The 19006-nt window shown below is 44.6% G+C and overlaps 1 protein-coding gene across 1 annotated transcript in view; it reads right to left on the bottom strand.

Moving 5' to 3' along the window:
• The window catches only part of LOC115117169 (albumin 2-like), a 21107-nt gene extending 9851 nt beyond the window's left edge, over positions 1-11256 (bottom strand). Inside the window, exons 1-3 of the mRNA XM_065026889.1 lie at positions 10571-11256; positions 9100-9232; positions 616-738 (exon numbers count right to left, since the gene is read on the bottom strand). Of these exons, the coding sequence (XP_064882961.1) occupies positions 616-738; positions 9100-9232; positions 10571-10683 (369 nt within the window). The 5' untranslated portion in view covers positions 10684-11256. The remainder of the gene's footprint in view (positions 1-615; positions 739-9099; positions 9233-10570) is intronic.
• Between the last annotated feature and the right edge of the window lie 7750 nt (positions 11257-19006).

Here is a 19006-nt window from a genome sequence, read left to right as displayed (position 1 = left end):
GGGAAATCTTAACGCTACCACATACAGTGACATTCTAGATGATTCTGTGCTTCCAACTTTGTGGCAACAGTTTGGGGAAGGCCCTTTCCTGTTTCAGCATGGCAATGCCCCCGTGCACAAAGCGAGGTCCATACAGAAATGATTTGTCGAGATTGGTGTGGAAGAACTTGAAAGGCCTGCAAAGAGCCCTGACCTCAACCCCATCGAACACCTTTGGGATGAATTGGAACGCCGACTGCGAGCCAGGCCTAATCAGCCCAACATCAGTGCCCAACCTCACTAAGGCTCTTGTGGCTGAATGGGAGCATGTCCCTGCAGCAATGTTCCAACATCTAGTGGAAAGCCTTCCCAGAAGAGTGGAGGCTGTTATAGCAGCAAAAGGGGGGACCAGCAGGTGTCCACATACTTTTGATCATGTAGTGTATCTTAAGTTGAATCACCTCACCTAGCATCTGCTCAATGACTAAAATGTAAATGTAGAAAACTCACTAAAAGTTTAGTTTATTAATTCAAACCATTAAAAAAAAAACAGGCACACATAAAACTTTTAAAAAAGCCAAATATGCACAAAGAAACCAAGAGAGGAACCTGACTCGTAGGGGTGGCCTATCTTACCTTGGCTTTGTGGTCCACGAAGCAGTGGGTTCTCTCAGTGGCAGTATTCTCACAGCAGTGCTTCAGATTGCTCTTCTCAACTAAGGTCTCAGAAGAACACACAGCACTCTGGAACAGGTCGGCCTGCACACACATAGTAGTACACCTTTTAGCCAGCAGAGGGTACTGTTGTATCTGTACAGGACATTCAAATAAAAGCACACACACAGTAGTACACCTTTTTAGCCAGCAGAGGGTACTGTTGTGTCTGTACGGGACATTCAAATAAAAGCACACACATAGTAGTACACTTTTTTAGCCAGCAGAGGGTGCTGTTGTATCTGTAAAGGACATTCAAATAAAACCATAGCGATAAGAGGACTAGAGGGATTCATTTCTTAAAAGGTCCTGATGTTTTTATCTGAATATCAGATCCTTTCTGGGTAACAATTAAGTACCTTACTGTGATTGTTTTCAATTAAAATGGTCAAAAAGAAACTAAAATAGCTTCTTAACAAAGAGCAATTTCTCAAGCAAGAATTTTGGTAGGACTGTCTGGGTGTGGTCTGAGTTGGGGAGGGGAGAACTGAAAACCAGCTGTTATTGACGGAGAGGTTTGGAACTCTCTTTCTTAATTGATCTAATAACTAATTTACCGCCTGGTGATGTCACCATGGAAGGCCAAAACTCCATCCCATCAAAACAGGATGAAATTTCAGGCAGCCTTTTCAAACAGCTCTTGAACTAAAAAGGGCTTTATCATACTTTTTACAATTTCACAATATTATTCCAACCTCTTGGTGTGGAAATATATATAAAACACAGGGGAAATAAAGTCAAGTTTTTTGACAGCACTGGGCCTTTAAGCCAGAGTTTCCCGCCCCCACAGGCGTTCAACATTTTAGTCGTAAACCTAAATTGGCACACATGATTCAATTTACTAATGCTCTCAGCTGAAAGGATATTTCGTTTGGTGACTTTGGGTCTTTGAGCATCATGCTATACTGTTTAAATGTCAGCCACCAGTGCTGACCATCACCCTGTATAGACCAGCAAAGCACTGCTCCACTTTCTTTACTGATTTCACTGAACTATTGTCTGTTGTCCTTGAGATCTATGATAAAATCATTGTGTTGGGTGATTTTAATATTCATGTTGACAAAGAGACTGACTCCAAGGCCATTGAATTCTGAATATTTTGAGCTCTATGGACTTTATCCAACATGTTACTGGACCCACCTATAACCACAGCCATACTCTGGACCTGGTTATTACCAAGGGGCTTTCTACTGGGCCCAGCCATAACCACAGCCATACTCTGGACCTGGTTATTACCAAGGGGCTTTCTACTGGGCCCAGCCATAACCACAGCCATACTCTGGACCTGGTTATTACCAAGGGGCTTTCTACTGGGCCAACCCATAACCACAGCCATACTCTGGACCTGGTTATTACCAAGGGGCTTTCTACTGGGCCCACCCATAACCACAGCCATACTCTGGACCTGGTTATTACCAAGGGGCTTTCTACTAGGCCCACCCATAACCACAGCCATACTCTGGACCTGGTTATTACCAAGGGACTTTCTACTGGGCCCACCCATAACCACAGCCATACTCTGGACCTGGTTATTACCAAGGGGCTTTCTACTGGGCCCACCCATAACCACAGCCATACTCTGGACCTGGTTATTACCAAGTGGCTTTCTACTGGGCCCACCCATAACAGTGTCCATAATCTGGACCTGGTTATTACCAAGGGGCTTTCTACTGGGCCCACCCATAACCACAGCCATAATCTGGACCTGGTTATTACCAAGGGGCTTTCTACTGGGCCCACCCATAACCACAGCCATACTCTGGACCTGGTAATTACCAAGTGGCTTTCTACTGGGCCCACCGATAACCACAGCCATACTCTGGACCTGGTAATTACCAAGGGGCTTTCTACTGGGCCCACCCATAACCACGGCCATACTCTGAACCTGGTTATTACCAAGGGGCTTTCTACTGGGCCCACCCATAACCGTGTCCATAATCTGGACCTGGTTATTACCAAGGGGCTTTCTACTGGGCCCACCCATAACCACAGCCATACTCTGGACCTGGTTATTACCAAGGGGATTTCTACTGGGCCCACCCATAACCGTGTCCATAATCTGGACCTGGTTATTACCAAGGGGATTTCTACTGGGCCCACCCATAACAGTGTCCATAATCTGGACCTGGTTATTACCAAGGGGCTTTCTACTGGGCCCACCCATAACCACAGCCATAATCTGGACCTGGTTATTACCAAGGGGCTTTCTACTGGGCCCACCCATAACCACAGCCATACTCTGGACCTGGTAATTACCAAGGGGCTTTCTACTGGGCCCACCCATAACCACAGCCATACTCTGGACCTGGTAATTACCAAGTGGCTTTCTACTGGGCCCACCGATAACCACAGCCATACTCTGGACTTGGTAATTACCAAGGGGCTTTCTACTGGGCCCACCCATAACCACAGCCATACTCTGAACCTGGTTATTACCAAGGGCTTTCTACTGGGCCCACCCATAACAGTGTCCATAATCTGGACCTGGTTATTACCAAGGGGCTTTCTACTGGGTTATTACCCACTGGGCCACCCATAACCGTGTCCATAATCTGGACCTGGTTATTACCAAGGGGCTTTCTACTGGGCCCACCCATAACCACAGCCATACTCTGGACCTGGTTATTACCAAGGGGATTTCTACTGGGCCCACCCATAACCACAGCCATACACTGGACCTGGTTATTACCAAGGGGCTTCCTACTGGGCCAATCCATAACCACAGTCATACTCTAGACCTGGTTATTACCAAGGGGCTTTCTACTGGGCCCAGCCATAACCACAGCCATACTCTGGACCTGGTTATTACCAAGGGGCTTTCTACTGGGCCCACCCATAACCACAGCCATACTCTGGACCTGGTTATTACCAAGGGGCTTTCTACTGGGCCCACCCATAACCACAGCCATACTCTGGACCTGGTTATTACCAAGGGGCTTTCTACTGGGCCCACCCATAACCACAGCCATACTCTGGACCTGGTTATTACCAAGTGGCTATCTACTGGGACCACCCATAACAGTGTCCATAATCTGGACCTGGTTATTACCAAGGGGCTTTCTACTGGGCCCACCCATAACCACAGCCATACTCTGGACCTGGTTATTACCAAGGGGCTTTCTACTGGGCCCACCCATAACCGTGTCCATAATCTGGACCTGGTTATTACCAAGGGGCTTTCTACTGGGCCCACCCATAACCACAGCCATACTCTGGACCTGGTTATTACCAAGGGGCTTTCTACTGGGCCCACCCATAACCACAGCCATACTCTGGACCTGGTTATTACCAAGGGGCTTTCTACTGGGCCCACCCATAACCACAGCCATACTCTGGACCTGGTTATTACCAAGGGGCTTTCTACTGGGCCCACCCATAACCACAGCCATACTCTGGACCTGGTTATTACCAAGGGGCTTTCTACTGGGCCCACCCATAACCACAGCCATACTCTGGACCTGGTTATTACCAAGGGGCTTTCTACTGGGCCCACCCATAACCACAGCCATACTCTGGACCTGGTAATTACCAAGGGGCTTTCTACTGGGCCCACCCATAACCACAGCCATACTCTGGACCTGGTTATTACCAAGGGGCTTTCTACTGGGCCCACCCATAACCACAGCCATACTCTGGACCTGGTTATTACCAAGGGGCTTTCTACTGGGCCCACCTATAACCACAGCCATACTCTGGACCTGGTTATTACCAAGGGGCTTTCTACTGGGCCCACCCATAACCACAGCCATACTCTGGACCTGGTTATTACCAAGGGGCTTTCTACTGGGCCCACCCATAACCGTGTCCATAATCTGGACCTGGTTATTACCAAGGGGCTTTCTACTGGGCCCACCCATAACCACAGCCATACTCTGGACCTGGTTATTACCAAGGGGCTTTCTACTGGGCCCACCCATAACCACAGCCATACTCTGGACCTGGTTATTACCAAGGGGCTTTCTACTGGGCCCACCCATAACCACAGCCATACTCTGGACCTGGTTATTACCAAGGGGCTTTCTACTGGGCCCACCCATAACCACAGCCATACTCTGGACCTGGTTATTACCAAGGGGCTTTCTACTGGGCCCACCCATAACCACAGCCATACTCTGGACCTGGTTATTACCAAGGGGCTTTCTACTGGGCCCACCCCATAACTGGACCTGGTTACAGCCACCCATAACCACAGCCATCTGGGACCTGGTTATTACCAAGGGGCTTTCTACTTGGCCCACCCATAACCACAGCCATACTCTGGACCTGGTTATTACCAAGGGGCTTTCTACTGGGCCCACCCATAACTACAGCCATACTCTGGACCTGGTTATTACCAAGGGTCTTTCTATTGACATATCCTCTATTGTTGATGTTGCTTTCTCTGATCACCACTGGGGATGTTTTACCACCTTGTTGCCCGTAGCAATGAACACATTATTAAGAAACTGGCTTTTTCTAACTTGATCACTATTAAATCAGAATAATTAGAGTGTGCTCTTCTCAACCATTGATAAATCCTACCCCCTCTTAACCCTATGTGAACGTTCTGCATATTTGCTGCATATTTCAGAGATAAGATAACCAACATTAGGCTGGGTATCAGTCAAGCAAGACCTGATGACACAGACATGCTCAGGGAAGTGATATCACAACTTAAGCAATTTTTTTTTTTTTTTAAGAAGACAAGACCGAGGTGCTTATTGTTGGAACCAAAGCCCAGTGAGAGAATCTGGCCGCACATTTGAATTCAGGGGCAATAAAGACAAAATACCAGGTAAAAAAACCTAGGTGTTATTTTAGATTCTAAACTAAATTTCGAATCATACGTTAAGAATGTGACCAAAATGTATTTTTTTACCACCTGAGGTACATTGCCAAGGTGCAGCCGTTACAGAGAGACTCATCCATGCTTTAATTACATTCAGGTTTGACTAGTGTAATGCGTTCCTGTCTGGTCTACCCAAGAAAACCATTGGTCAACTGCAAAACATATAGAAGGCTGCAGCACGGGTACTGTCCAAGACCAGAAGGAGAGCACACATTACCACCACAATACATGTCAGACATGCTTTTAAGTTATGTACCCAGTAGGTCCCTCAGGTCCTCTGGCCTTTTAACTATCCCAAAGCCCAGGACCAGGAGGCATGTAGAGGCAGCCTTTAGTTATTATGCCCCCAGCCTCTGGAATATCCTGCCAGAGAACCTGAGGGGGACCAAGAGGCATGTAGAGGCAGCCTTTAGTTACTATGCCCCCATCCTTTAGTTACTATGCCCCCAGCCTTTAGTTACTATGCCCCCAGCCTTTAGTTACTATGCCCCCAGCCTTTAGTTACTATGCCCCCAGCCTTTAGTTATTATGCCCCCAGCCTTTAGTTACTATGCCCCCAGCCTTTAGTTACTATGCCCCCAGCCTCTAGTTACTATGCCCCCAGCCTTTAGTTACTATGCCCCCAGCCTTTAGTTACTATGCCCCCAGCCTTTAGTTACTATGCCCCCAGCCTTTAGTTATTATGCCCCCAGCCTTTAGTTACTATGCCCCCAGCCTGGGACCAAGAGGCATGTAGAGGCAGCCTTTAGTTACTATGCCCCCAGCCTGGGACCAAGAGGCATGTAGAGGCAGCCTTTAGTTACTATCCCCCAGCCTTTAGTTACTATGCCCCCAGCCTTTAGTTACTATGCCCCCATCCTTTAGTTACTATGTCCCCAGCCTTTAGTTACTATGTCCCCAGCCTTTAGTTACTATGTCCCCAGCCTTTAGTTACTATGTCCCCAGCCTTTAGTTACTATGCCCCCAGCCTTTAGTTACTATGCCCCCAGCCTTTAGTTACTATGTCCCCAGCCTTTAGTTACTATGCCCCCAGCCTTTAGTTACTATGCCCCCAGCCTTGAGTTACTATGCCCCCAGCCTTTAGTTACTATGCCCCCATCCTTTAGTTACTATGCCCCCAGCCTTAAGTTACTATGCCCCCAGCCTTTAGTTATTATGCCCCCAGCCTTTAGTTACTATGCCCCCAGCCTGGGACCAAGAGGCATGTAGAGGCAGCCTTGAGTTACTATGCCCCTAGCCTTTAGTTACTATGCCCCCAGCCTTTAGTTATTATGCCCCCAGCCTTTAGTTACTATGTCCCCAGCCTTTAGTTACTATGTCCCCAGCCTTTAGTTACTATGCCCCCATCCTTTAGTTACTATGCCCCAGCCTTTAGTTACTATGTCCCCAGCCTTTATCCTTTAGTTACTATATCCTTTATTACTATGCCCCCAGCTATGCCCCCATCCTTTAGTTACTTAGTTACTATGTCCCCAGCCTTTAGTTACTATGCCCCCAGCCTTTAGTTACTATGGCCCCAGCCTTTAGTTACTATGCCCCTAGCCTTTAGTTACTATGCCCCCAGCCTTTAGTTACTATGCCCCCAGCCTTTAGTTACTATGCCCCCAGTCTGGGACCAAGAGGCATGTAGAGGCAGCCTTTAGTTACTATGCCCCCAGCCTGGGACCAAGAGGCATGTAGAGGCAGCCTTTAGTTACTATGTCCCCATCCTTTAGTTACTATACCCCCAGCCTTTAGTTATGATGCCCCCAGACTTTAGTTATGATGCCCCCAGCCTTTAGTTACTATGCCCCCAGCCTTTAGTTATTATGCCCCCAGCCTTTAGTTACTATGCCCCCAGCCTTTAGTTATTATGCCCCCAGCCTTTAGTTACTATGCCCCCAGCCTTTAGTTACTATGCCCCAGCCTTTAGTTATTATGCCCCCAGCCTTTAGTTACTATGCCCCCAGCCTTTAGTTACTATGCCCCCAGCCTTTAGTTATTATGCCCCCCTTTAGCCTTTAGTTACTATGCCCCCAGCCTTTAGTTATGCCCCCAGCCTTTAGTTACTATGCCCCCAGCCTTTAGTTATTATGCCCCCAGCCTTTAGTTACTATGCCCCCAGCCTTTAGTTACTATGCCCCCAGCCTGGGACCAAGAGGCATGTAGAGGCAGCCTTGAGTTACTATGCCCCCTAGCCTTTAGTTACTATGCCCCCAGCCTTTAGTTATTATGCCCCCAGCCTTTAGTTACTATGTCCCCAGCCTTTAGTTACTATGCCCCCAGCCTTTAGTTACTATGCCCCCATCCTTTAGTTACTATGCCCCCAGCCTTTAGTTACTATGCCCCCAGCCTTTAGTTACTATGCCCCCAGCCTTTAGTTATTATGCCCCCAGCCTTTAGTTACTATGCCCCCAGCCTTTAGTTACTATGCCCCCAGCCTTTAGTTACTATGCCCCCAGGCTTTAGTTATTATGCCCCCAGCCTTTAGTTACTATGCCCCCAGCCTGGGACCAAGAGGCATGTAGAGGCAGCCTTTAGTTACTATGCCCCCAGCCTTTAGTTACTATGCCCCCAGCCTTTAGTTACTATGCCCCCAGCCTCTGGAATAACCTACCAGAGAACCTGAGGGGGGCCAAAACTGTGGACATATTTAAAAGAGATCTCAAAACACAGCTTTTTAGCTCTGCTTTTCCTTATGGTGCTTTTTAGTCGTTCAGTTTTTGTCATTCTTTAGTTTAAAAAAATAGTATGTTTGTTGTGTAGTACATTTTTCTGCTTTTATTTTCATTGTTTTTTATTGTTTTTTTTCCCTGTGATACACATTGCGTTGCGTTCCATGTCTGAAATGCGCTGTATAAATAAAGCTTGATTTGAACTAATCATCGAGCCTTTGACTAATTAAATCAGGTGTGCCAAGTAAGGGTTAAAACAAAAATGATAAACGTCTGAACCTTGACTAAAAACATCAGCCAACTAATGCCCAATTACAGACAAACCCCTACCTCTGGTCCCTCCCCTGCCTACCAATGGACGGGCTGGCCCCTCACCTCCATACCTCTGGCCCCTCCCTCTGGCTGGGCAAGTCCCTCCCTACCCCCCTCCTATTCTGGCCCCTCCCCTCCTTATTCTGGCCCCTATAGCTGTGCTGGCCCCTCCCCTCCCAACCTCCTACTGCTGGACCTCCCCCCGGCAAGGCTGGCCCCTCCTCCCTACAACTGGCCGGGGTGGCCCCTCCCCTCCCTACAACTGGCCGGGGTGGCCCCTCCTCCCTACCACTGGCCGTGCTCGCCCTCCCCTCCCTACAACTGGTCGGGGTGGCCCCTCCCCTCCCTACCACTGGCCGTGCTGGCCCCTCCCCTCCCTACCACTGGTCGTGCTGGCCCCTCTCCTCCATACCACTGGCCAGGCTGGCCCCTCTCCTCCCTGTCCCCTAACTCTGGCCCCTCCCCTCCCTACCTACCACCTCTGGCCCCGACCCTCTATCCCTGTCCCCTACCTACCCTTACATCTGGCCCCTACCTCTGGCTGGGCTGGGCACATCAATGTGATTGGCATGTGTCAGATAGGGATAATGAGGTGTGGTTGGGGTCTCTCACCACGTCCCTGTTGCAGTCTTCTAGGGGTTCGTCTGAGCAGCATTGGATGCCCATGGTGAAGGCTTCCGCGACCAGGGGCACCACGTCATCCAACAAACTATCTGGAAGATTCTGAGCCAGCCCTACTAGTGCCCTACACACACACACACACACACACACACACACACACACACACACACACACACACACACACACACACCTGTCACAACTCTCCTTACCCGGCAATAGATAACAGTCAAACTCCAGCCGACAAGTTTAAAAATGTCAAAGGTGAAACCAAATGTCCCAGATAGATAGGCAAACACACACACACACACACACACACACACACACACACACACACACACACACACACACACACACACACACACAGCATGCACACACACATACACACACACACACACACACCACACACACACACACATACACACACACAGCATGCACACACACACACACACACACACACACACACACACACACACACACACACACACACACACACACACACACACACACACACACACACACACACAGCATGTACACACACAGCATGTACACACACACACAGCATGTACACACACACACACAGCATGCACACACAGCACGCACACACACACAGCATGCACACACACAGCATGTACACACACACACACAGCATGTACACACACACACACACACACACAGCATGTACACACACATAGCATGTACACACACACACAGCATGTACACACACACACACACACAGCATGCACACACACACACACACAGCATGCACACACACACACACACACACACACACATGCACACACACACACACACAGTGAGATTCCGACACTTCACCAACATATTTTCACTACGCTGCTGTTAAACCCCATTTTATATCAGAGCAGAGAAATTCCAGATGAACAAAATAGGACAAATCAAATCCATGTCAAAAAAAGTATTAAGTGGTTAAAGAATCTAAGGTCCAGGCACTCAGGTGAGTTTGAAAACAAAGGCAGTGATTAAATAAAAGCTTTTTACAGCTTTACTCACATAGATTTACTCACATAGATTTACTCACAGATTTACTCACAGATTTACTCACATAGATTTACTCACAGATTTACTCACATAGAGTTACTCACATAGATTTACTCACATAGATTTACTCACAGATTTACTCACATAGAGTTACTCACAAAGAGTTACTCACATAGAGTTACTCACATAGATTTACTCACATAAAGTTACTCACAAAGAGTTACTCACATAGAGTTACTCACATAGATTTACTCACATAGATTTACTCACATAGATTTACTCACATAGAGTTACACATAGAGTTACTCACATAGCTTTACTCACAAAGAGTTACTCACATAGATTTACTCACATAGATTTACTCACATAGAGTTACTCACAGAGTTACTCACGTAGATTTACTCACAAAGATTTACTCACATAGATTTATTCACAAAGAGTTACTCACATAGCTTTGAATCCATCTTTCTTGGCCTCTGTGAAGATGGTACAGATCTGATTCTGAGACCGGGCTGATACACACAGCAGCACCAACAGGCTGCAGACAGCCAACAACTGCATGATGGGAAGTAAGACTCACGGACAGAGGGATGGATGAAAGAGGGGATCTAGCGATTGAGCCCAAGAGCAGACAGACACAGGGCTTCTTTATACTTTTGTGGAATTTTTCAGTTGTCAATCATTAGCTAACCTCTCTCTGTCTCTTTCTCATTTGAGTCTGTCTGTCACACAGTGGTCTCTCAGTACACACTACTGGTCAGATTAAATGTTTTCTTAGTTATATGGAAATCCAACCTCCCATATTACACATATTACAAATGATTGCTATTCTTGGAGATGAAAGTGCAGAATCTGTGTGATGTAATTGGGGGGGCGGTGGGCGGCTGGGGACACAAAGGTCTGAAGGTACAACGTCCACTCTGCTGTGTCTCCAAACTGTCCCCATACAAACCTGCCATGTACCATCTGACCAGTAAATATTTCCACCATGAATCGATCTAAACTGATTGTACCTGTATACAGCCTATAGTAGTCTACAGTGGAACAAGGTTCAATGGTTAACTTATGTCACCTGTATTTATGAGATCCCATTAACACAAAGATAAATACTAAATAAAACACAACCATAAAAAAAACAATCACAATCCTCCCTATTCATGTTACAAATAACAGGAATAGTACTGAAAGGTCAAATCAAATCAAATTTATTTATATAGCCCTTTGTACATCAGCTGATATCTCAAAGTGCTGTACAGAAACCCAGCCTAAAACCCCAAACAGCAAGCAATGCAGGTGTAGAAGGTGAATGGTATCAGGTGTTATACCCGTTTTGTAATTCATTATAAGTAGGCCAATAGATGATGTGCATTGTTACCGCTATTATGCATGCTTTGTCAATAACACTCATGAATGCAACTGTTTATATCAAATTGTTGTCAATAAAACTCCCGAATTAAACTGTTAATGTCAAATTGTTGTCAATAAAACTCCCGAATGAAACTGTTAATGTCAAACAGCGTTGTGCTCTACTTGATCGTCCTGAAAAGAAAATGGTGAAACACTTCATTTTGAGGCGAAATACAAAGCGGTGGACATGCAGATTAATGACGATCAGATAAATGAGTAGCAGTCTAGGGCCTGATCGGGTTCACGTGCCCAGGAATAGACCCACACCCCCGTAATCTTACACAAACACCCCCTCTTGGACTGTCAACAAACTTTTAGCCTACACAAATTACACACCCCATGTACATAAACACGTGGACGCACAACACCCACACGACATTAGAAAGCACAAAACACGCATTCACACACGTGCACGCACAAACAAACTGAATGACACCTACACCGACTGTACAAAACATTAGGAACATCTTCCTAATATTGAGTTGCACCCCCTTTTGCCCTCAGAACAGCCTCAATTCGGCAGAACATGGAATTTACAAATTGTTGAAAGCGTTGCACAGGGATGCTGACCGATGTTGATTCCAATGCTTTCCACAGTAGTGATAGGATTATTGATACCGGAGCTCTGATGTAGTTTTCAGCGCATTACTGAGCCGAAATAATATACTGATGCTCGTCCGAAGTTCCGTTTGATCACGTGTTTTTTTTTAAACCGTTGCAAAATGCGTCATCACACTGATTTCTTCTTCTTCTTTAGGATTTGTTTTGGCGGATCGCGTCCAATTTAGGCGCATACACCGCCACCTACTGTACTGGTGTGTGAGGCCATTCACGGTCTAACTACATTAAATTCTGGATACGGTAATAGAAAACTAGGAAAAAGGAAAAGGAGGAACATTTCCCTGCCAACTATTAGCCCTCTAAAAAACCCACAGGCCCACTCCACTAATTTAACCCTATGTAATCAACGGTCCGAAAGGCCATAATACTACCACTCAACACCCACTGCGACTGTTCACACTACTCACATCTCGGATTCTCCCTCCAACACACACTGCTGCAAAATGCCCATAAACTTGACACCTAAAAACACCATAGTATTTTTGGAACAAAAGCTCTCACACAATAACTTACACTTCCTAACTTGATCTTGTCGGGCAAAGACTCGACATCAAAACTCAGCAGGACTGACCATGTATTCTCCGTTTCCCCATGCACTCCACTGGGTCTGCATTGCACCAAACGGCGGACGGCACAGACACACGGAATTTTTCAATGGTGCCCTGTTCCGAAGAGCAAAGCAAGTCACATTCCCTAATCACATGATCTGAAGCGCCCGCTCCCTCTGGACTGAAGAAACACAATATAAATCATCACTACTCCACAATAAATCAGTTACTCTCACCAACTCAACAGTCCCCAACCTCTTCTCCACCCAACCTAACAGCACATATGGATCAGCCAAAATGACAGGATCCATTCTCTCCACCAATCTCACTCCCACTGGGCCAGAATCCTCCTTTACATACCTGGGTTGAGGCTCTGAACTCAGCGGTCCTCACCTCAGATACTAAATCAAATCAAATTGTATTTGTCACATGGGCTGAATGCAACAGCTGTAGACCTTACAGTGAAATGCTTACTTACATGTCCTTAACCAACAATGCAGTTTTAAGAAAATACTAAATAAAAGTAAGAGATAAAAAATAAAATAATAATTAAAGAGCTGCAGTAAAATAACAATAGCGGGGCTATATACAGGGGAGGTACCGGTATCGAGGTCATTTAAACATCCATACTCTCGTCAGGTTCCTTCTCTGAGCTACTAGAGCATGTATTCCAATTTCTGCACTTGGCGCCAACCCTCTTTACTACACCCCACAGCTTCCCTCTACTACACTCAGCTCCTTATCGGTGGTTATCGTTGTGTAACGGATGTGAAACGGCTAGCTAGTTAGTGGTGGTGCGCGCTAAATCGCGTTTCAATCGGTGACGTCACTTGCTCTAAGATCTTGAAGTAATGGTTCCCCTTGTTCTGCAAGGGCCGCGGCTTTTGTGGAGCGATGGGTAACGATGCTTCGTGGGTGTCTGTTGTTGATGTGTGCAGAGGGTCCCTGGTTCGCGCCCGGGTATGGGCGAGGGTGATGGTCTAAAGTTACGCTGTTACAATTGTACCTGCCATTACATTAAATTCCTGTTCACTTTCCTCCTTTAGCTCTCACAAAGGTTCTTGTACGATCCTCCATTCCATATTCCCTCAAAACATATTCCACTTTTCTCCTTATCTGCCATCTCCTCCTTCGACAGATCTTCCAGAAGGTTTGTGCCTTCCCCCACTCCATATTCATTCATAATATGTTCCACTTTCTTTTTTTCATCCCCATGCGGTGACCACATCAATTGATGCCACCTATATCCCACAGATTTCTCCATGGTTTCGGTGCTTTTTTTCCAAGTTCCTTTCAAACACCGACCCCTACTGGACACGGTACTTACAATATAGTTATGACTTTTTTTTCACGTAGCCTTGCCTGAACAATAGCTCAATATAGTTATGACTTTTTTTTCACGTAGCGTTGCCTGAACAATAGCTCAATATAGTTCGATTTTTTTTTCATGGAACATCATCTGAACGTTAGAACCAGGGTCTTGGGGACCAGATCAATCAGACGACAGGGAATGGGGTTGAATCTGAGAGAAAGTATGTGACGCCACAATTTATGCCCGTTATTGTTTAAACAATTCATTTTATTGTAACGCTGGAGCAATTAACAGACATTTCGGCTTCTTTTGGCTTTTAAACAACTAATTGACTGACGTTGGTTAAATTATTTTGAATTCCATGTTAGTTTTTTTTCTTGGAGCTCAATGTGCACATTGCACAGTCTGTCTATAGATAAATCAGATGTAGTAGGGAGTTGTAGTTTCCAACAGGACAACATTCTACATAGTTTCGAGCATAAAATGTGGTAATCCATTGCGCATCTACTTGGTCTTTGTTTTTTTACGCCTGCCATGGAAGAGAGAAGAAAGCGCGATCTTTCAATATTCATTATCCAACATTTTTATGCGCGAAAAGTACATGTCGGATACAATTTTTTTTATGACAGGTCTAATGGAAACATTTTTTTCTGTAAACCTTTCAAACGTCGACAAAACGAAATACGCTAGACAAGGTGGGCTCTTTTTGTGTGGGTCAAATTAATTATATGAGAAATGTCGGTGTAACAATCACATCGAATTAAACTTGGAGGTTATGCGATGGACATGTTGTGTGGTCCTCCCGCTACAAATTAAGTGTGTGTGTGTTTAGTGAGTCCTCCAGATCAGAGGCAGTAGGGATGACCTGGGAGGAATGTTCTCTTGATAAGTGTGTGACTTAGACAATTTACCTGTCCTGCTAAGCATTCAAAATGTAACGAGTACTTTTGGGTGTCAGAGAAAATGTAGGGAGGAAAAACTACATACTTTTCTTTAGGAATGTAGTGAAGTAAAAGTTATCAAACATATAAAAAGTACAGATTCCCCCAAAAACTACTTAAGTAATACTTTCAAGTATTTAAGTAGTACTTTCAAGTATTTTTTTATGTACTTTACACCAGTGGCTATATGTGCGCACTAGCCAACAGCGAGTGTTACAGCTAGCAATGAGGAATCGGCCCAGAGCGTCCCTCTTCCTGAAGGCCGGAACTGATTGAATCGGCACGAAATCGGGTGTTGGACTCGACCCTGAATCAAAATGAATGACAAAATGACCCGATTTAGTCATTTTAAATATTACCATTATATATTTTTTTAAATTGTACCCATCCACAAAAAAAACATTTTGTCTCTGGGGGAACCCCATACATCTGGTGACCATGCATGCGCCTAGCCTGCCACAGGAGTGGCTACAGCGAAATGGCACAAGGACTTCCCGGCCGGCCAAACCCTCCCCTAAATCGGACGATACTGGGTCAATTGTGCGTCGCCTCATGGGTCTCCCGGTTGCCTCTTGAGAGGCCCCATCCAATAAGGTTTTTAAAGCTAATCAATTGCCTTGCACAAGGTATCAAAATACTCAAATACTACACCGGACTCTTAAAGAATTTCATTTAAATGTTAATTGTATTTTTTGATCACAGAAACAAATGAGGAAAAAATAATTAAATAATTAAATGTTAATTATATAAAGCAGCCTGTGTAATCATCTGCCAGAGAGTCGGCCCGACACCCAAGTGATACATTTGGGCCAGATAACTCCCACCTGAATCGGCCTGAGCTCAATCCCCACATCCTAGCTATAAGTAATACTGCCGAAGGCTGCCAATTCTCGGGCCAAATGACGTCTGACTCTCGGCCGGAATCGTCCCAGATCCACTGTGCTAGCTGGGGGTGTTGGCTAGAAGACACTTGCTAATACCAGAGGAAGCACCCTCACTATATACTGTAACAGCAACAATTTTGTGAGAAAACCATATTTTTATTTTATTTCTTTTTTTTACCTTTATTTAACTAGGTCAGTTAAGAACAAATTCTTATTTTCAATGACGGCCTAGGAACAGTGGGTTAACTGCCTGTTCAAGGGCAGAACGACGGTTACTAGTCCAACGCTAGTCCAACGCTCTAACCACTAGGCTACCCTGCCACCCCTGAGAAAACCATCAGTAAATTAGAAAATACGATGGAAACCCATTTAATTTGTATTTTTGAAAATGTTGCAGGTAAATTCCACGTGCACTATGCCATCACTCATAGCCTTTTATTTCCAACAAGGCAATTTGATGGAAACACATTTCTGCTGGAAAAATGTGTATATTATTTTTATGCACATTTTTGAATATTCACATGAAACTCTGGCCAATTGGATGGAAACTAGCTAGAGAGAGTAGCTGTCGCTTTTCAGAGATATCTCTACCTGAAAATACATAATGTAAGTGATTGATAGGTGGTTGTCAGCAGGTATTCAGCAGTCATAAAAGTATGCCTTATTTACTGGGAAGAACTACTAAAATAGTGATTTTTTTTCTGCATAGACAGCAGCTCTATAGAGATGAGACGATGACTTGGAATGAAATAATAAAGTTAGCAAATGAAACTAATGTAATAAACACAACATCTGAAATATTTTATTAAAATAAAGTAATGTAAATAAAAGATGGTTAGTAAGTGATAAGCAGTAATGGGGCAGTCACTGCCATCATGAGACTTTTAATAATTGTTTTATTCTGTGTTGTTACAGCATTTAACCCACATAATGCATAGTGCATTTCAAGTAAAGATTCAAATATTATATCATAGTATATTATAGCATATTATAGTATATTATATTATAGTATATTATAGTATGTTATAGTATATTATAGCATATTATAGTATATTATAGTATGTTATAGTATATTAATTGTTTTATTCTGTGTTGTTACAGCATTTAACCCACATAATGCATAGTGCATTTCAAGTAAAGATTCACATATTATATTATAGTATATTATAGTATATTATAGCATATTATATTATAGTATATTATAGTATGTTATAGTATATTATAGTATATTATAGTATGTTATAGTATATTATATTATAGAATATTATATTATAGTATATTATATGATACTATATTATAGTTTATTATATTATAGTATATTATTGTATATTATATCATAGTATATTATATTTGTGCATCTCTGAGTGAGGTTCTATCGATTCTCTGGGTCACTGAATGTTTTCTTGTGTATCTGAGCTATAGCCGTTCAATCAAGCAGGCAGACATTTATGACGTAGTACTGTGATAAAGTGTCTCTCACTACACTGAAAGTTAATAGGAATAGGCCTTTTAGATGGTTAAAACATCTATCATACATGTCAGGTTTCAATACTGGCCGATGTCACAACATGGGAGGATGTCTTCTCTCGAATGCACTGATCATATTTCCGCGACCTCAAAATTATAATTTTTTTAACAGAGAGTAATTTCTCTTATTTGTCTGCCTTGTCAGTCCAGGGTGCATTGCATGTTGCTATTGCAAATGTCAGACTCCAATCTGTGAGGCACATCGATCTGCAGGATTGAACATGGTGAGATTGTACATTTTTTAGTGCAGTTTGTTTAGGCGATTTTACAACCAACTAGATGGTAACTTTACAAGTAACGTTGTGTGGCTTGCTAAAGCTCTTTATAAGTATTTTTGTAGTAGTGGAAGAAGTTAAAACGTTTTTTATTATATTATTTGAATAGTGAAATCATTTCAAATGCCCATCCCTAGTCAGTAGTGGTCAATAGTTGTGGTCAGTGTTAAATGGTTGTGGTGAGTAGTTGTGGTAAGTAGGTTAGAGAGCGAGAGTTGCACCCCTTCTGAAAAAACCTACACTCGATCCCTCCGATGTCAACAACTACAGACCGTCTGGATTACTGCAACTCGCTGTTGGCTGGGCTCCCTGCCTGTGCCATTAAACCCCTACAACTCATCCAGAACGCCGCAGCCCGTCTGGTGTTCAACCTTCCCAAGTTCTCTCACGTCACCCCGCTCCTCCGCTCTCTCCACTGGCTTCCAGTTGAAGCTCGCATCCGCTACAAGACCATGGTGCTTGCCTACGGAGCTGTGAGGGGAACGGCACCTCAGTACCTCCAGGCTCTGATCAGGCCCTACACCCAAACAAGGGCACTGCGTTCATCCACCTCTGGCCTGCTCGCCTCCCTACCACTGAGGAAGTACAGTTCCTGCGCAGCCCAGTCAAAACTGTTCGCTGCTCTGGCCCCCCAATGGTGGAACAAACTCCCTCACGACGCCAGGACAGCGGAGTCAATCACCACCTTCCGGAGACACCTGAAACCCCACCTCTTTCAGGAATACCTAGGATAGGATAAAGTAATCCTTCTCACCCCCCTTAAAAGATTTAGATGCACTATTGTAAAGTGGCTGTTCCACTGGATGTCTTAAGGTGAACGCACCAATTTGTAAGTCGCTCTGGATAAGAGCGTCTGCTAAATGACTTAAATGTAAATGTATATGTTAGGTCAGTAGTTGTGGTCAGTAGTTGGGATTCAGTAGTTTGTGGTCAGTAGTTGGGGTTCAGTAGTTTGTGGTCAGCAGTTTGTGGTCAGTAGTTGTGGTCAGTAGTTGGGGTTCAGTAGATTTGGTCAGTAGTTTGTGGTCAGTAGTTGTGGTCAGTAGGTTAGGTCAGTAGTTGGGATTCAGTAGATTTGGTCAGCAGTTTGTGGTCAGTAGTTGTGGTCAGTAGGTTAGGTCAGTAGTTGTGGTCAGTAGTTGGGGTTCAGTAGATTTGGTCAGTAGTTTGTGGTCAGTCGGTAAGGTTAGTAGTTGTGGTCAGTAGTTGGGGTTCAGTAGATTTGGTCAGTAGTTTGTGGTCAGTCGGTAAGGTTAGTAGTTGTGGTCAGTAGTTTGTGGTCAGTCGGTAAGGTTAGTAGTTGTGGTCAGTAGTTGTGGTCAGTAGTTTGTGGTCAGTAGGTTTGGTCAGTAGTTGGGGTTCAGTAGAT

This window comes from Oncorhynchus nerka, linkage group LG13, assembly GCF_034236695.1.
Source record: "Oncorhynchus nerka isolate Pitt River linkage group LG13, Oner_Uvic_2.0, whole genome shotgun sequence".
In the NCBI taxonomy this organism is placed as follows: domain Eukaryota; kingdom Metazoa; phylum Chordata; class Actinopteri; order Salmoniformes; family Salmonidae; genus Oncorhynchus; species Oncorhynchus nerka.
Note: the sequence above shows the minus strand (reverse complement) of the source record. Positions and strands in the feature narration are given on the sequence as shown.